Here is a 15,601-nt window from a genome sequence, read left to right as displayed (position 1 = left end):
AAAAAAAAAAACAAAACAAACAAAAAAAACTAATTGTTAAAGATTCCCCTACTATGGAGACTTTAAAGAAAGAGTATACCCCCTAATTTTTGGGGGGATCATGTCCTAAGGTTTCACTCAAATCTAACAATCTGGAACTTCCTAATGCTTTATCTGTAGCTTCCCAACGGTAATTAATGCTCTTTCTTATGATTCCTTAAGGAAGAAAAAGAAAAACTTGCAGAGAACCTCTTTGCTTAGATGGAGACAATTATTGTAAATACCACATTATTTCTGTGATAGGAGAGCTAGAGATAGAACCTTCAAGTGATTCTTTGGTACTTTGTCCATCCCTTCCTCACATTATTTTCTTCATTGGCTTCGTTTCCTATCTTATTCATGAAAACCTCTAAGAGCAGTACAACCAACCACAAGATCACTGACTCAGGTCAATGAAGACACATCTCCTTTTCACGTTTATTTCATTTTGTTTTAAGTTCACAGAAGAGCAGAGCATTCATACGTGTAAAGTAACAGAAGAGAGAAACAGAATTTAAATACATTTTAAAAGAAAAGGAAAAAAGCTTTTTTTAATTTTAAATTTTTTTTAACACACATTGCGCTTTTTATTTTCCTTCACAGAGCTAGTATCCAGGGAAAAAAATCCATCCAATAAACAAAAATAAACTTTGAACAACAAAAAGCCCAAATTAAAAATGGTCATGTGTTTGTGTCATCAAGGAAAAGTTCTGTTTATGTCTACAGGGCTGAAAAAAAAAGGAATATATTTATATATATATATATATATTTATATGTATATAACACTGTTAATAAGGAGAATTCTAACCAAGAGCAGGATTTATACACCCTTCAGTAGAGCAGTGAGAAGGAAGGCGTGAGGCAGGGTGGGGGGAAAGAAGACATAAGTTTTGTCCCATACTTCTCTCCCCCTGCATCTTTTCCCCTTTAACCTTCCCCCAATCCCAGCGAATACTTAGGGAGCAGGATGTGGCCATAATCACCAGAATGAATCATTTACATTCTCTGGTGAAGAGCAAAGACTTAGGGAAATGGGTCTGAAAAAGGCCACAGATAGCTTAGAATTACGGCCACATGCCATGAAGCTAGTAGTTCCATGTATTTTCTCCATTTGCAAGAAGCAGATTTTTACTCTGTGCCTGGCTTTACATAGAGAAGGCTTGTGTAGAGGACAGTGTAGCTATAGGAGTAGATCCGGGAGCACCACTCAGAGACACCTCTGAACTAACCATGAAAATGGGGAGTTGTCCTATGGGCAGGTCATTCTCCCACTTAAAGAGAGCTTGGTAAGCGCTCTAAACGGATCCCACATCCTTATCTACATCAAGTGATACTAATGCTGGGAAGTTATGGATAGTCCCTGCTCTTCCATACACGACGAAGAAACTCAGATTCTGTTCTCTGAGGCAGTGAATGAAAAGCTCCAGGATAGTGTGGGGCTACACTTTGATGGGTTCAAAAATGTGGGCCTGTGCTCAGTCCATTCAGAACAAAGCACGAGAGAGTAATTCTTCATTAACTGCCTGAGAAGCATCATTTCTGCATACCTTCTTCTCAGAGAACTGAACTTGATGTTTGATCTTGGCCTTCACAACAACTCTTCCTGTATTTGACTCTGTCATCTCCTGAAATGTGTTTTTGTCCTCTTTCTAACTTGTCTTCTTTAAATAATATTGACCTGTACTTTTTGAAAATGGGAATTGTTCTCTCTGTCCACTCTCTTGACGTCACAGCCTTCACAACAGTAAGTTTAGGGAAACTCATGTCATGAGAAATTCCTTACAAAATAAAATGTATTGTCTTGCTTATTTCTCAGAGAACAGCCTTTTGAAACTGCCTGGTCCCACATGTCTATTGCCATCAGCACAAGCAGAGTTTTCAAGGACACACGTTTACTAAAATGAGGCACTTGGCCCAGGAGGAGGAAAACAAAAACAAAAACAAAAACAAAAAAAAACCCCATGTTTCCTTTCATATGCACCACATGCATTAGACTCAATCTGGCTACTTTCCTTCCTATGAAAGGTTATTAGAATACAGTTCAACAAGTTCGATTTTTAATCATAAGGAAACACCAGCTATTTCAAAGCCTTCCATGTCATCTGAATGTGTCCCTTCTTTACATTGCTAAGAAGTTTTGATCAGAAGAGAATTTTAGAACCAGTCCCGGGACCCTGTATTCTAAAAGTTTTGGCATTTGAAATGGAGATGATGGGATGATGGTTCCAAGAAACGAAGGTGGTATAGAGGCCAACCGGAGGGTGACAAGCAGCTGGCCACAAGCTACATGAGCATGAAATTCTTATTCAGAATCAGAGTTTAGAGCTGACAGAGGTCCTAGAGAAGTGATCCAAATTCCTTAGTTTCAGGATGAGAAAATCAGGTCTCAGGATGGTTTACTTTAGGTCACTTAGCTTGTTTGTGGCCAGACCCTAGCCAGAATCCAATTCTCTTGACTTTCTGCTTTACCTTAAAGTTGCCATTTATCTCGGGTGGAGGAGTGTACTTTAAGTGAAGTGTTAATCTGACCTAAATTTATTTCTGTAACGTCCATACAGAAAGTCCCTGTGATTTCCAAAGTCATCTCTTTGATAGCTCTTTGTGGCTGTTCAGATTGTAGAAAATACATATATGTCACTCTCTTAAACACATCAGACCCTTCAAAAAGACTTCATGAGAACGTGCTTGAGAGAGATACTCCCAATTAAAGTAATTTTGTCCTCATTTGCAATATTCAGGATAGATATGTAGAAATATAGGTCTATCAGCTTAAGTAAAAGTAATAATTTCCTAGGGTAACTTGGCAAGATATTTCTCAAGGATATAATGTATTTCTTATGTCCTATAATTTCTTCGAATCAAGATGACAAAGAAGCTTTCCCAATGTCTTTGTCTGATGGAAAATAAAAACTGAGTAATATTTTGCTCACCAAACTATAGGTGACTTCCTTGGATCTATTTAAATAAGCCATCCTAGATGGTGGGTAAGAAATAACAAGAAGACACTGGGAGTTGATGCAACAGACACATGAGCCCTTAAAATGCCTTCCTCATTTCCCTTGCTTTGGGGTCAGATGAGACAACTGTGGCAAGAGTTGGGAGAAAATCCACTTAGGTCCCTCAGGAACTAAGGACCCAGGTCCCTGTGACTTGAGCAGGATGCCAACCTTTAATAGTTCCTGTGGGTCTTCTTCCTCTTGCTGAGGCAACCTTCTTGTTCGGGGCATTAGTCATACTCCTTCCCATTCTGACTGTGAAATGCTTTAGTTTTTATTTATTTTTATTTGACTTTTTTTTCTTTAAGATTAATAGATTTAGCTGAACCAGGGCACTGCATGAAAAATGAAGTTTACATAGTTTATATTATGTACATAAACTAGTGATTTACATTGATTTACACATGATTGGTGTCTAATTTATTAATCAGCACACAGTATGTAAATGCACTGAAAGGAAATCAAGATTTTAAAATAAGTTTTCCATAATATCCATAAACATTTGCACTGGTGTAAATGTTAAACCTAAACCTAACGTTAACACCAGCTTCCTTGCCAAGAGGAAAGCGATGTACATTGCTGGGTGAAAACAAATTCTCTCTTGAATTTCAGTTGGCCGCCTTTGACAACATGGCTACATGCAAATGAGAATAGTTTACTTCTCTTCCACTAGTATGCACAGAAATGTAAACTCCATTTTGCATTTAGTGAGATGTTTACAGATATTATGCCAACCATGATGGGAAATTTACATCACTGGGGCAAATGTAGTCTTTAGAAGAGAAATATTTTAAGTACGTAAGAAAGAAGAAAGCCTCCTGAACTGAATTTGAGTTTCTTAATTTAGGGTCCTATCTCATCATTTTTGTGGTACATTTAACATTTGTCTTCAAAATGTTAATAGTTTTTATAGGTCAGATATAGCACTGCACTTATATTCTTTTAAAGAAATGATAGTTACTGGTAACCAAGAATAAATTCAGGCTAAAAACTTATGAAGATGGAGAGAAAAATAAGGCCATGGTTAATCCCATGGAACTTGGTCCACAAAAAATTCCTCTTAAATAAGTAATTACGAAATAGAAAAAATGGGGCTCCGTATCTTTCCAAATGAAGCATAGCTCTTTTTTTTTTAAACCAAATCCAGTACTTTTGTTCCTTTTAAGTTTAAACCATTATTCTAGATTTGTCTTATAATACATACAATATTGTAAATATAGCATCTATAAAGATAAGATTAAAAAAAATACATACACATATATATTATTTTTCCACAAATAATTCAAGGCCTGCAAAAAACAAAAGGAGAGATTCTGGGAGACAAGCCAATAGAAACAGTCAAACCACAACCAACCTGGGGATGGAAACTGTGACTCTGGAGTAATTAAGAAGCTAACGACTTGGTAGGTAATAACTCAGAAATAATTTCATGCTGAGGAGTTTAGTTTTTGTGTGCAAAGGAGGTAAGTCCATTTTTGGAGGAGAAACAGATTTGTGTTTCTCTCTCCAAGAACATGAAAATCACGAGTACTTTTACAAGGTCTCTATGAATAGCCCCAGTTGACTGAATATGTCGTAAAAAAAATGCCCATGGCAAGGGAGAAGTCTGTCTGACTTGGAAGAGAAGGCAAAGGTCAATAGGACAATTCTTCCCCAACAGAAAACACAATTTCCCCCTAAGCCTTAGTTGTTTTAGGGCAGAGGGATTTTATGTCTCAAAACAAGTAAGGCTGTTCCTCCAACAAGGCAACACCTTCTGATGAACAATTTGCACAGAAGATGTAATTCTGCAGTTGTAAGACCTAGGATAGTTCTCATTCTTCAGGAAGTGCCCTTGGTCAAGTCATTTCTGTTTTCATTAACTGAAGGTCGGTTCTAAGGATTTTGTTTTATGAATGGTGGAGTTTCGTTTTTACATACAGAGGACATTAAATATGTTAGCCATTCAGATTAACTGATGAATTTCACTCCTCTCAAGGTATTATTTCCAACCAGTTGGTTCTTTTCAATGCAGGGTTTCAAGTTTGGATTACCAATGGAAAAAATTCTTGAAGGGATTTAGAGCAATACGACGAACTAAATTCCAAGAAGTCCCACGTTCAGACTCAGTTTCTTAGTGTCAGTCCTCTGGCTGCTACCTTTTTCCTGACCTTTCTCCAAATTTTGTTCTCCTCCATTCTTCACATTGGTTAGAGACATTCTCAAACCTAGGAGATTTCTGGGGCCAATGTTTGCTCTGAAACAGGAGCCAGGAGAGTTTTTTTAAATCCCCAGATCCTGTCAGAGATATATGCAAACACCACAATATTCAATGTATGTTTAATTATGTTTAATATATGGTCCAGTATATTAAAACTCAGGGAACAAATGGTGCTGACAAGGCAGACATTCCTTTCAGTGGAGAATCTCCTTCCATAAAATCAAGACCTTGTCGTTATGATAGGGTGGAGACAATACGAAATGTAGGTGTATGATTAAGATATGTCACATGCCACAAGGATCTGTTCCTGAAACTGAGACTAAACCAAATGAACTCCTGCTACTTTTCTTTTCTTATATATCTTTAAATTCGCATGCATTCCTCTAAAGCTTCCACCTAAGGATGTGACTGGCTCTTTAATATGTGGGGAACACTTATCATCCATGATGATAAACTTTTATTCCTGTACTAAGACCAAAATGTTAGAGAAACCCCGATTGTCAATACACTGATGCTGGATAGGAATATGGCTCTCCTTCCCTATATTTTAGAAGCTATTTTCTGGGATAAGAATTTCTGTACTATGTGAGGATTGGCCACAAATACTCTTATCCATCCCCAAGCCCAATTTGCCCTTCTGTTTCATGTCTAAACTGCAAAATCATAAAAGAAGGCTGGTGATAAGCTTTCCAAAATGAACAATAGAATCCCCTAGAACAGATTAAAATGTTGCTTATCAAAGGGATTATTACCTTCAAAGACAAGGCTCATTGCAAAGAGCCTTCAATTAATAAATCCCATCAGAAATTTCAGGTCCTTCCGTCCTTCCTTCCTTCCTTCCTTCCTTCCCTCTTTTCTTCTATTTTCCCTCGCTTCCTCTCTTCCTTTCTCTCTTCCTTCCTTTTTCTATTTGCAGTTAGGAAGTTTCCTGTTTTATATTCGGTGACAAGTATTTTTCAGGTTCTGAAACTAGAGGAGGTACCATATTTGGCTCATCTGAAATACATTTAATTATGACCTCAATAATAATCCTCTGTCTTTTCATAAACCAAACCACTTCCACTACCTCCTATAGTTTAAGTGAAAGCCATGGTTATTTTCCTGACAAAGATATCTACAGACAGAGAGCCAGCTCTCTCTGCAAGACCTTTTCTAAGAAAATCCTGGTGTTGTGGTGATACCGAGCTCTGTGGTATGCATACAACTTCTACCTAAATTATTACAAGTTTCCCAGTTCTTTTGATGAAGAAACTAACTCCCATTTCAGATAACTCTTGTCAATGTAAACTTAGACATCGTATCCCCCACAGTATCTTCTTCAGGAATCAGAAGCCAAAAGTGAGCAGGGAAGGTGGAATACATTCCAGCGGCCTGGCCTAGGATAATGATGGACCACTACAACAATGCTGCTGCAAACAGTGGAGCAAAAAAGGAGATCGTGCAGGCCACCAAATCAAGTATTAGCTTCCAACACCAGGACAAATATCTGCAAAGGAGCACAATTAATGGATCCCTCTTGTTATGGTCAATGCTTTGTCTAGAGCTCTGCCAACACCTCTACGAGATGAGTAGGACCTGTGCATCTGTCTATTTTTCCTGCTTTGCTCGTTCTCCCTAGGTTTTATCTGAAATAGGAAACAATCTCTGCTCAAGGGAATCCATGGGCCAAATGCAGTGTTATTTGAAGATCAGGGAAGGGGCATTACAGGACTGCTTTGGATCTCCATGTGGCTCATCATCCTTTTATGAGGAGTTAATAACACTTGGAGACCTTCCTGGTTCTTGGGATTTACTCAACACATGCTACTCACTCCTGCAGCGAGCCTGCAAAAAGCCAGGAAATACATGAATTCCTCAGACTCAGGAAACAAGAGTGAAATCAGAAATCTCTCCTAGGTCACCTCGTTGACGTCACTGATTCTTTCTACTGTTTGCTCACCCCATCAATAGTAGGCACTTTCATTTACAGTGATATTCTGAGTGACTCTTGACTGGGTTCTGATGATTGGACTAGGAGGAATGTGAGGTTCCGCCCTTAGAAGGGGCACAGCTTGGTGTTGATACACACTAATGTCATGTGACAGCCATGGGGGAGGGTGGGGAGCCCTGCTCCATGCCTCCTTCCCCACCATGTCCCCCAGCAACTTGTCACAGCCGCATCTCACGATTACAATGCGGGACAGTATCTACAGCACAATGAGTCTATGTACACATGGACCATTCCCTTGGCATGCTTTAGAGAGAGACACACACACGCTCACACACATGTACACTCACGTGAGAGCGAGAGACTTGAGCACGCGCGCACAGTGGAGAAAATTAAAATGGCACTTCCTAGCATTTGCGGCATGACTAGTGCTGGAGGGTGTAGTAGGGGGTGAAGAGAAGCAGCAGCCGGGGGGAGGAGGGGTAAAATGGAGTCTCTGGGTTGGATGTGGGGGAGATAGAACACACTGGAGGGGCAAGAGATGGTCTTAAAAGTTGGAAGGATAGTGGAGGCAGGAAAGCCAGGTAAAGGCTCAACATGGGATTCCAGCATGAATTCCACTGATAGTCTGAAATGGCTATGAGTCAGCTCAAATGAAGAACAAAATAAAAAGATGATGAAAATATAAACACCAAAGGCAAGACCTTATTTTTTTCTTTCCCCACAGATGAAAAAGAATGAAGGAAGGATAAAGTGTGTGTGTGGGGGGGGGTTAATATCCATCTGATACTTCTTCACTTGTCTTATTTTTACAACATCCGGGTGTTCTTAGCATGATGTAGTCTTTATATAGCATACATTTGCTTCGCTATACACGAATCCTTGTAGAACTTTTCTCACCCTGACTTATAGTTTAGTTTTTATTGATGGACTTGAAAATGGTTTTAAGTGTATTTTCTTCTTTGTTTTCTTATTTCCCCCTTCATTTATAAACACACAAAGTTGTAAAATAAACAGTCTCCCCCCATCTTGCTCTCTCTCTCTGTATCCTGTGTGACGCATTTTTGTGTGTTTTTTTAAATTATTTTTAAATTTTTATTCTATTAACATTTGCTGAGAAGGCAGAGCAGAGACGCAGCCAGCAGCCACAGTGGTACGGCCAGACTGATGGATCCATTTATTCCTCTCACCGACCCAGGCCCTGCAATGCAAAAGAGAAAGAAAAGAGAATAATTACATCCAGACTCACTCAACGTCACAGGTGACAGCTCACAGTATTGGAGGTGAGAATGTGCCAGGTACCGGCACCGTGAAGTCAGTGTGCTATGTACAGCCCAAGAAGGGCTCCCCATCTTTCCTAAATCCTTCTCCTTGAGTTGTAAGTATCTCAGGGGGTATCAGTGGTTGAACACTTCTGAATAGGAAATGCTCTTGCTGGAGAAGGCTATCACTGATGTGTCTGCTGGTGCAGCAGGGTCCTCTTCACCCAACCTCCTTTCACACGCTCTGCTCTGGATGGCACTGTGGCGCCGGCCCCCATGAAGATGCCAAACATCAGTGAGGATCCTTCAGCCCCAAGACATGGGCTCCTCCAGCTGATTCATCCCAGTATCTCCATCAATAAAACATGGGACCAATCTGAACCTCACACTCCTCAGGGGGAAGCAGTAATTATTTATTTGTTAATGGGAAGGGGAATTGTCTCCAAGGAACACTTATGGCTGAATGCACCTTAGCCGTGAGGTAGGAAAACAAGCCCACTCCTTGTAGAGTCTTAAGAGACAGCAGGGGATCATCTGATCCAAACTCTTCACGTGACACTCTAAGGATCAAAAGCCAAGGCGGCAGGACAGACGACGACAACAAAGGCAACCAAACCTAGAGAGTTTAAGAGGCAGGTCCAAACCAGAAGCAGAACTGAGACTTGAACTTGCCCAGAATTCACCCTGGAGTGGCAGCCTCTGTGTTTCCCACCGCCACCTCAGTTTTCCCAAAGCGGACATGATTTGGGGTGTGTGGGTGTGGATCTAAGAGGGAGACCGGAATGGGGAGGAAAGTGGAGAAGACATTTGTGTGTTGACAGAAAGGAGAGAATTGGGGCAGAAAATGTAGGCCCCAAGAGCTTGTCTCCTATGCTTTGCTTGCTCCATTTTCTCCTTCTGTATACTTCTGTTCATATAGACCCATTACAAGAAGAAAATGTTAGTGTTTTTCACAACAAAGATGTTTAGATTTAAAACTGTACGCTTAGACAATGATGTTCAAAAAAAATAAATGTGACTAATTAAGGGTCACTTCGCAGTTTTGCACATATATACAGATCAATGTGTGTGAATTAATCTGCGAGTGTGTGTGTGTGTGTGTGTGTGTGCACGTGCATGTGTGTTTAAACCTACAATGGTCCTCTGACAGGCCAATGTTTCCAAAAGTGTCTACAAACATATCAGATCAGAGATCAAATAACAGGGAAAATGCTGAATTCCAGAATGTCCTCCTAATCTGTGTTTTATGTAAATAATGGCAACAATAACTAAATAAAACCAATACTTACACAGCACTTATTATAAGGTACTGTTATAGATAATTTATGCATGTAAGCATATAACCATGCTACGAGACAGGTATTATAATGAACTCTTTTTTTCACTGAGCTAGTAAGAGACATTGCACACACTTACACAGCTAGTGTACAGAGGAGCTGGGGTTTTGACCCAGGCGGTTGGTTCCAGTCTTTGCCTGTCACCACTACACAGTGAAGTTACACAGTGAAGGAGGGAAATGTCCAGCAAATGAGTTTTGGGTGTTTTTAAAACAATAGCCATAACAAACAAAACACAACATGGAGGTAACCATTACCTTTGAAAACAATTTTCAATAGAATATGTTTTACTAGAATGTCTCCTTGAGAATATTAAAAATATTACTTGCTCTAAAAATATGAATAATACAAACTTTGAACAGTATAGTTATGGTAAAAAATGAGCTTTATTATCTGGAAAGCTACGGAGATATAGAGAAAAGAATTCAAATACCCAATCGGTCAATTCAAGTTTCTGAATGGCTACAGGATTGTATTAATAAAAGACACGTCTGCTACCTTCAGGTTCATGCCTTTCGTGAAGAATTTAGGTTCAAGAAGATCATGTATCCTGCGTAAAGCATCTAATGGGAACTGGTGGCCGAGCACTAGAATACAGGTGTTCAAAGTCTCAGCTCCATGCATTTTTTGTTGTTGTTGTTGTTGCGCACCCCAGACAACAGTTATTAATTATAGGATGCTGTTTAGACACTGTTGCAATATATACATTTTGTTAATTGATTTGTATAGGCTCATATCTAGCAACATAAAGAATGTGCAGGACCATAACATCTATAAAGCCTTGTAACTGCCTTTTACCGCCCTCTCTCGCTTCTCAGACGGGAAACAAAGGCTTTGAGTAAAGGACAGACAACTCTTTTTGGCCATTGGATCTAGTCCAGTGCCCAGTGGCAGGGTAATACAATCTATCTAGGTGCTCAGTAAATGTGTTGAATCAATGAATAACTAACTTTTATTTCTGTATTTCTCTTACTTATCTATTCCTTAGGAACCCTGAATTGTGTGTGATATTGACACTGCATATATGCAAATACGGTCAAGGACTAATTCTGAGCCATTAGTTCATGTTGATTGAGTACTGTTAGGAACCTTGCATGGCCCTGGGGTGGTGGCAGGTCCACGAGAGGTGCGTGACTCCTGCTCTCAGGGAAGTGACAGTTACTCAATGGCATGAAATATTACAAAGCATGACGTCAGGTTACCTGGTCTTAGATAATGTGGAGTGACAACAGAAAGGTGGTAACTTCTTGCCTAGGTAACATACTGCAAGGAAGTTTATGTCCCCACTGCTGGCCCAGAACCCCAAGTTTGCTTTTCGGATCTGGTCCACTAGCCTCGAGAGCGCGGCTACAGCTGCACCTGCCTCTCCAAGACGGTGTGGAGTCTAGCCAATGCCCTCCAGGTCCACGGAGATTTACCCAGCCCGGCAAGTCCGGAACCGCACTCGCGTTCTCCAGCTCTCGCGTGTGCCTGGCGCCCTCCCCAGACCAGGCGGCACAGAGCGTCCAGACGCCCGCCCGCTCCTCCGCACCGCTGTCAGCTCCAAGGGCGTGGCAGGGCAGGGTTCCCTCCGCCCCAGCAGACGACGCGCAGGCCCCCGGTGCATTTCGTAGCCCACCCTCCACCCTTCACCACCGTCTTTTTTGGCCTTTGGGACATTTAAGTTCTCTCAGTGGCAAATCCCCAGGGCTTCTGGACAGATGGTAATACATTTCCCTATCATTTTAATTCCTCCAAATGCTTTAAATGGCATTCATTTGGATTAGTGGGTCAGGACAGCTTCCAAAACAGAGAAAGACTAAATACACACAGGACCAAGCAAAAATGATTTTTGTTTTGCCCTAGGGATAGTGTGAAACAGAAGGGTTTTAGAAAGAGTCTACTTTTGCCTACATCCTTAATCTCATTTTTTTAGTGTTGGGATAGGCTAGATTATCTCTCAGATAGAGTTGAGTGGTACCTGGGGAAGTCTAAAAGTCTAAAAAACCTAGTCTTTTATGTGAAGGGCAATAAATACTTGAGAAAGCAAAAATTCCTTCATTGAAAAATACCATATATATATGTATATATATATATAAACAAACATGTTCACATATAACAGTCTTGCTAATGTACGTACACACATATATTTGCAGATACAAAGAGAAGCAGATATCTTATATGTATGCATACTCATTTTTACACATGACATACAGTATACACATATTATTGGTCTTTTAATAGACATAATCGAGAATTAACAGTTACTTTCACATGCTAGTCTATGATATGTATAGGGAATCCCAGTACTGTGCTAATAATCTTAATTTTATCCTTAGTAGAATTATTATTATATATTTGAAATGCATCTCATAGATCTGTTAAGAGTATCTTCACTTCTATCAATTATTATTTATTAAGTGCTCTCATATAGCTATTTGATGTGCTTATATGACTTGCTCTTTTCATAATTGGTTTTGAGAGTAAATAAATAGCTTGAAAAAACTGCAAGGGTAAATGAATGATAGTTGGAGAATCATCACAAGTGTGTATGCAATTATAGATATATATGACTGCATAGGAGACTACTTCAGTTAATGGCTATTTCAGGAAAGAATAATCAGCAAAATCATTAATTACGTTTTAGCTCATAGTTATGAAATTTCTGCTTATTTGTGGAAATGCAAATGATAAATCTTATTTCCCACACCAGATGGCCAGGCTCAGCAAGTGCTTTTATATACTGACAGATATAATGAAAGCAAGAGTCTGTAAACATAAATTAGCCTTAAGAATAGATGGGCAAATAGAACCACAATTCAAGAATTGCTACGTTTTTCATACAACAGACAAAAATCATATCTTGGCATTTAGCCACATTCTATATGTGTTTATGTGTGTGTGCGCACACTTACGTGTGTTGTATCTAACAAACATTCAATAAATGGTAGCATCATCATCATTGCTATTAACTATAGAAGGCTGGATTATAGAAAGACATGAAATACTCCTGAATCAGAGGTGATGCCTTTGTGAATTGGGTCAAGCCATTTAAAGTTTGACCCGAAGGGGCAAAATTCAGCTGTAGCAAGACTGAGAATCTTGAGTCAACACACCAGGTCAAGGTTCTCAACCTCAGGAAGGACAGGATGATAAGTGAGACTCTGTATCAAGGTGAATGCTGGACTGCACTTTGCTACCACAATGCTTTTACAAGGGAATCTGTGATTAAGGACAGGGATGATAAAGCAAACTGAAATTGTGGGATATGAGAATTTTCGGCAAGTCTCTACACGAATTCGATGCAGGATGCTCCATCATTTGGTTGTCTTTCAATAAAATGTCAAAGAAAGTACAAGGTGATTTTTCAACACCTGCTTTAGAGAGCATGCACTTGGAGACACTTTGTGACTCATTCAAATCTAGCCAATGCACTTCTGTTGCTTCTCCTGAGTACTTAGGGCTTGTTGCCTGGATTTTTTACTAGATTTATTCATAATAATCTTTCTTAAACAACAACAACAACACAACATTTGTCACAGCTTCAGCAATCCTCAGGCATTCCTTTCAGCCTGTAAGGAATCAAGGTCAATAATAATTTTAGCTTGTAGTTAGTTGAGTCACACAAGAGAAGAAGAAAGAGCAAACGAGTTTAAGTTTGAATTCTTCTTACAATTATTAAGGGCTGACCGAGTGACTGAAAATAAAACAAAAACTCAAATACAAAATAATTGCTAAGCAAAGGAGAAAAACAATCTCCTAAGATCTCTCTTATAATACCTAGATGTGCAGGCTGAAGTGCTTCCCTGTCCTGGGAAGCCTTGTTTAAAGGGAAGTCTGATAAGGTTGACTTTGGCGCCACCTGCTCTCTGTGTTCAGCCAGTACAGCTTCCTTGGCCAGAAGGAATTGGGGATTAAAGCCTATATTCTCAGGCTGGAGCGTAGAGAAGGGAATATATTGATGTTTAATTTGAGCAATGTGTCTTAGAATTAAATTTGGGCTCCTCATACATAATTCTTTTTTTTTTTTTATTGGCAAGGCTGAATTGCACTTTCCTTTTTTCCCCCTCATTATTTATTTATTTATTTTTAAATTAACATATAATGTATTATGTGCCCCAGGGGTACAGGTCTGTGAATCGTCAGGCTTACATACTTCACAGCACTCACCATAACACATACCCTCCCCAGTGTCCACAACCCAACTCCTACATAATTCTTTATGTATTATCTCTCCTCTGTATAAAGTGAGTCTTGGATAAGCCTAATGTACTCTCACGGTAAAGTACATCACATCTTCCCCATCAAAGCAACATTAAATAGTTTGACATACAAAATTTTGAAATTTTAGGCCAATGCTTAGACTTCCTTTGGGTGACACTAGGAATTTATCTTGGTGGTCTTTGAAATAAAACCCTATGCCCTATTTCTCCAAAACCCTAAAGTATCATATGTTCCACTAACACTAGCCACTTAAAAGTCACATGTAATTGATACTCATGGCATTGGGGAAAGGAGGGCTGAAAGAGACACAAATTTATACCTTCTTGCCCCAAGTGATCTTGGTTCAATGTATGTATTTCTGATGGCTTCATCTCTGCGACCTTCTGTGAAGACTTCCTAGAGTGGGCCATAAACAAGGTGCTGACCCTTTCCAGGGAGTAAGCAAAAAAGTGTCCAAATTTCTGTGGCTGCTGGTCACTGGTAGGGTTTAAGTCCCACAAGAAAATTTTCACAATTGAGATGACCTTGGTTGTCTCATTCCCTTTGAGGCCAACAGAAGAAAACATCTTCATATGAGACCAATCCAAGTGAGTGGCCATGAGGACTTAAGGAGGCTGCTGTCTGGCCATGAAGCTTCCTCTGTAGCTTTAGTCTGGGGACAGACACTGTTAAGGATTTCTGCTGGACTTTAAAGAGGGCACTTCAGAATTGGTAATTGTTTGCATCTAAGGTTCCAGCTCATGAAGATTTCACCTGATTGCATTGTCTTTGTAGGGAGATGTGGGTGATTACTGGGTCACAAGGCTGATGGAGGCATGTGGTGCTATTTCTGGGAGACTCCAGCAGCTGGGTGTACCGTAGAAAGGGGAGGTTATAGGAAGACCTGGGAGAACACTGAGGCAGGGAGACTATTAACTGTTCAAGTGCTTCATTTTAGGAGATGCTACTCTTACTCCTTTTAGCAATGTGTCTACTTTAATAGCCAACTAAGGACAGCAAGTAGGCTCTCTGTCTCTCATGAGAGCCTGGTCACTGGGCAGCGAACACTGCCAAAAGTGCAGCTCTGCAAGAGTTGACCATGGCCGCTTGGGATATGGAAAGTGGGAGGGGGGATAACTTGTTCAGTTCCAGAGATTTAAAAATGAATAGCTGTCAAAAATGATATAGGGGTCATGGGTTGGATAAGGGCTTTTTGTCACTGAGAAAGTTCACAGTCTGGGAAACATAGTGGCACATATGTTGTGGAAATTATTACCACAAATCACTGAGATGAAATAAACTCAAGTGTATACGACTCCAATATATGGCTAAGAAATCTTAATTTTAACATACAGTAGGTAATCAGAAATAAGAACCATACCTTTTTGCTTGAAGTGCACAGTGGTGCCAATTTCTAAAAAAGAAACATTTAGCAAAAGAAAAAACAGATAAAAATTTTTTTATCAATTGAGAATAAGCACAAAGATAATCTGGTACTCTCCACTGAAAGGAGAATGGGACAAAAGGTGGAAAGAACAAAAGGTGGAAAGTACTGGTAGAGAATGAAAGAAAGGCACATGGAAAGAGATTGTTTTGTTGGAACAAATGTTGTGCAGTTGGAGGTGGCAAAAATAATTTCCAACTACAAACACTTGATGTTATATGTTACGTGTATAGAC

The 15,601-nt window shown here is 39.7% G+C and overlaps 1 protein-coding gene across 3 annotated transcripts in view; it reads right to left on the bottom strand.

Moving 5' to 3' along the window:
* Positions 1-432: 432 nt before the first annotated feature.
* LOC123940512 (limbic system associated membrane protein) overlaps positions 433-15,601 on the bottom strand; it is a 675,683-nt gene continuing 660,514 nt past the window's right edge. For 2 of the 3 annotated variants that reach the window (XM_046003375.1, XM_046003376.1), the window contains one exon: positions 433-8,342. In XM_046003375.1, coding sequence (XP_045859331.1) covers positions 8,245-8,342 — 98 coding nt within the window. In that variant the 3' untranslated portion in view covers positions 433-8,244. Of the gene's footprint in view, positions 8,343-15,303; positions 15,337-15,601 lie in introns of all 3 variants that reach the window. The other variant, XM_046003374.1, reaches the window with a different exon arrangement.

Source organism: Meles meles, chromosome 4, assembly GCF_922984935.1.
Source record: "Meles meles chromosome 4, mMelMel3.1 paternal haplotype, whole genome shotgun sequence".
Classification (NCBI taxonomy): domain Eukaryota; kingdom Metazoa; phylum Chordata; class Mammalia; order Carnivora; family Mustelidae; genus Meles; species Meles meles.
Note: the sequence above shows the minus strand (reverse complement) of the source record. Positions and strands in the feature narration are given on the sequence as shown.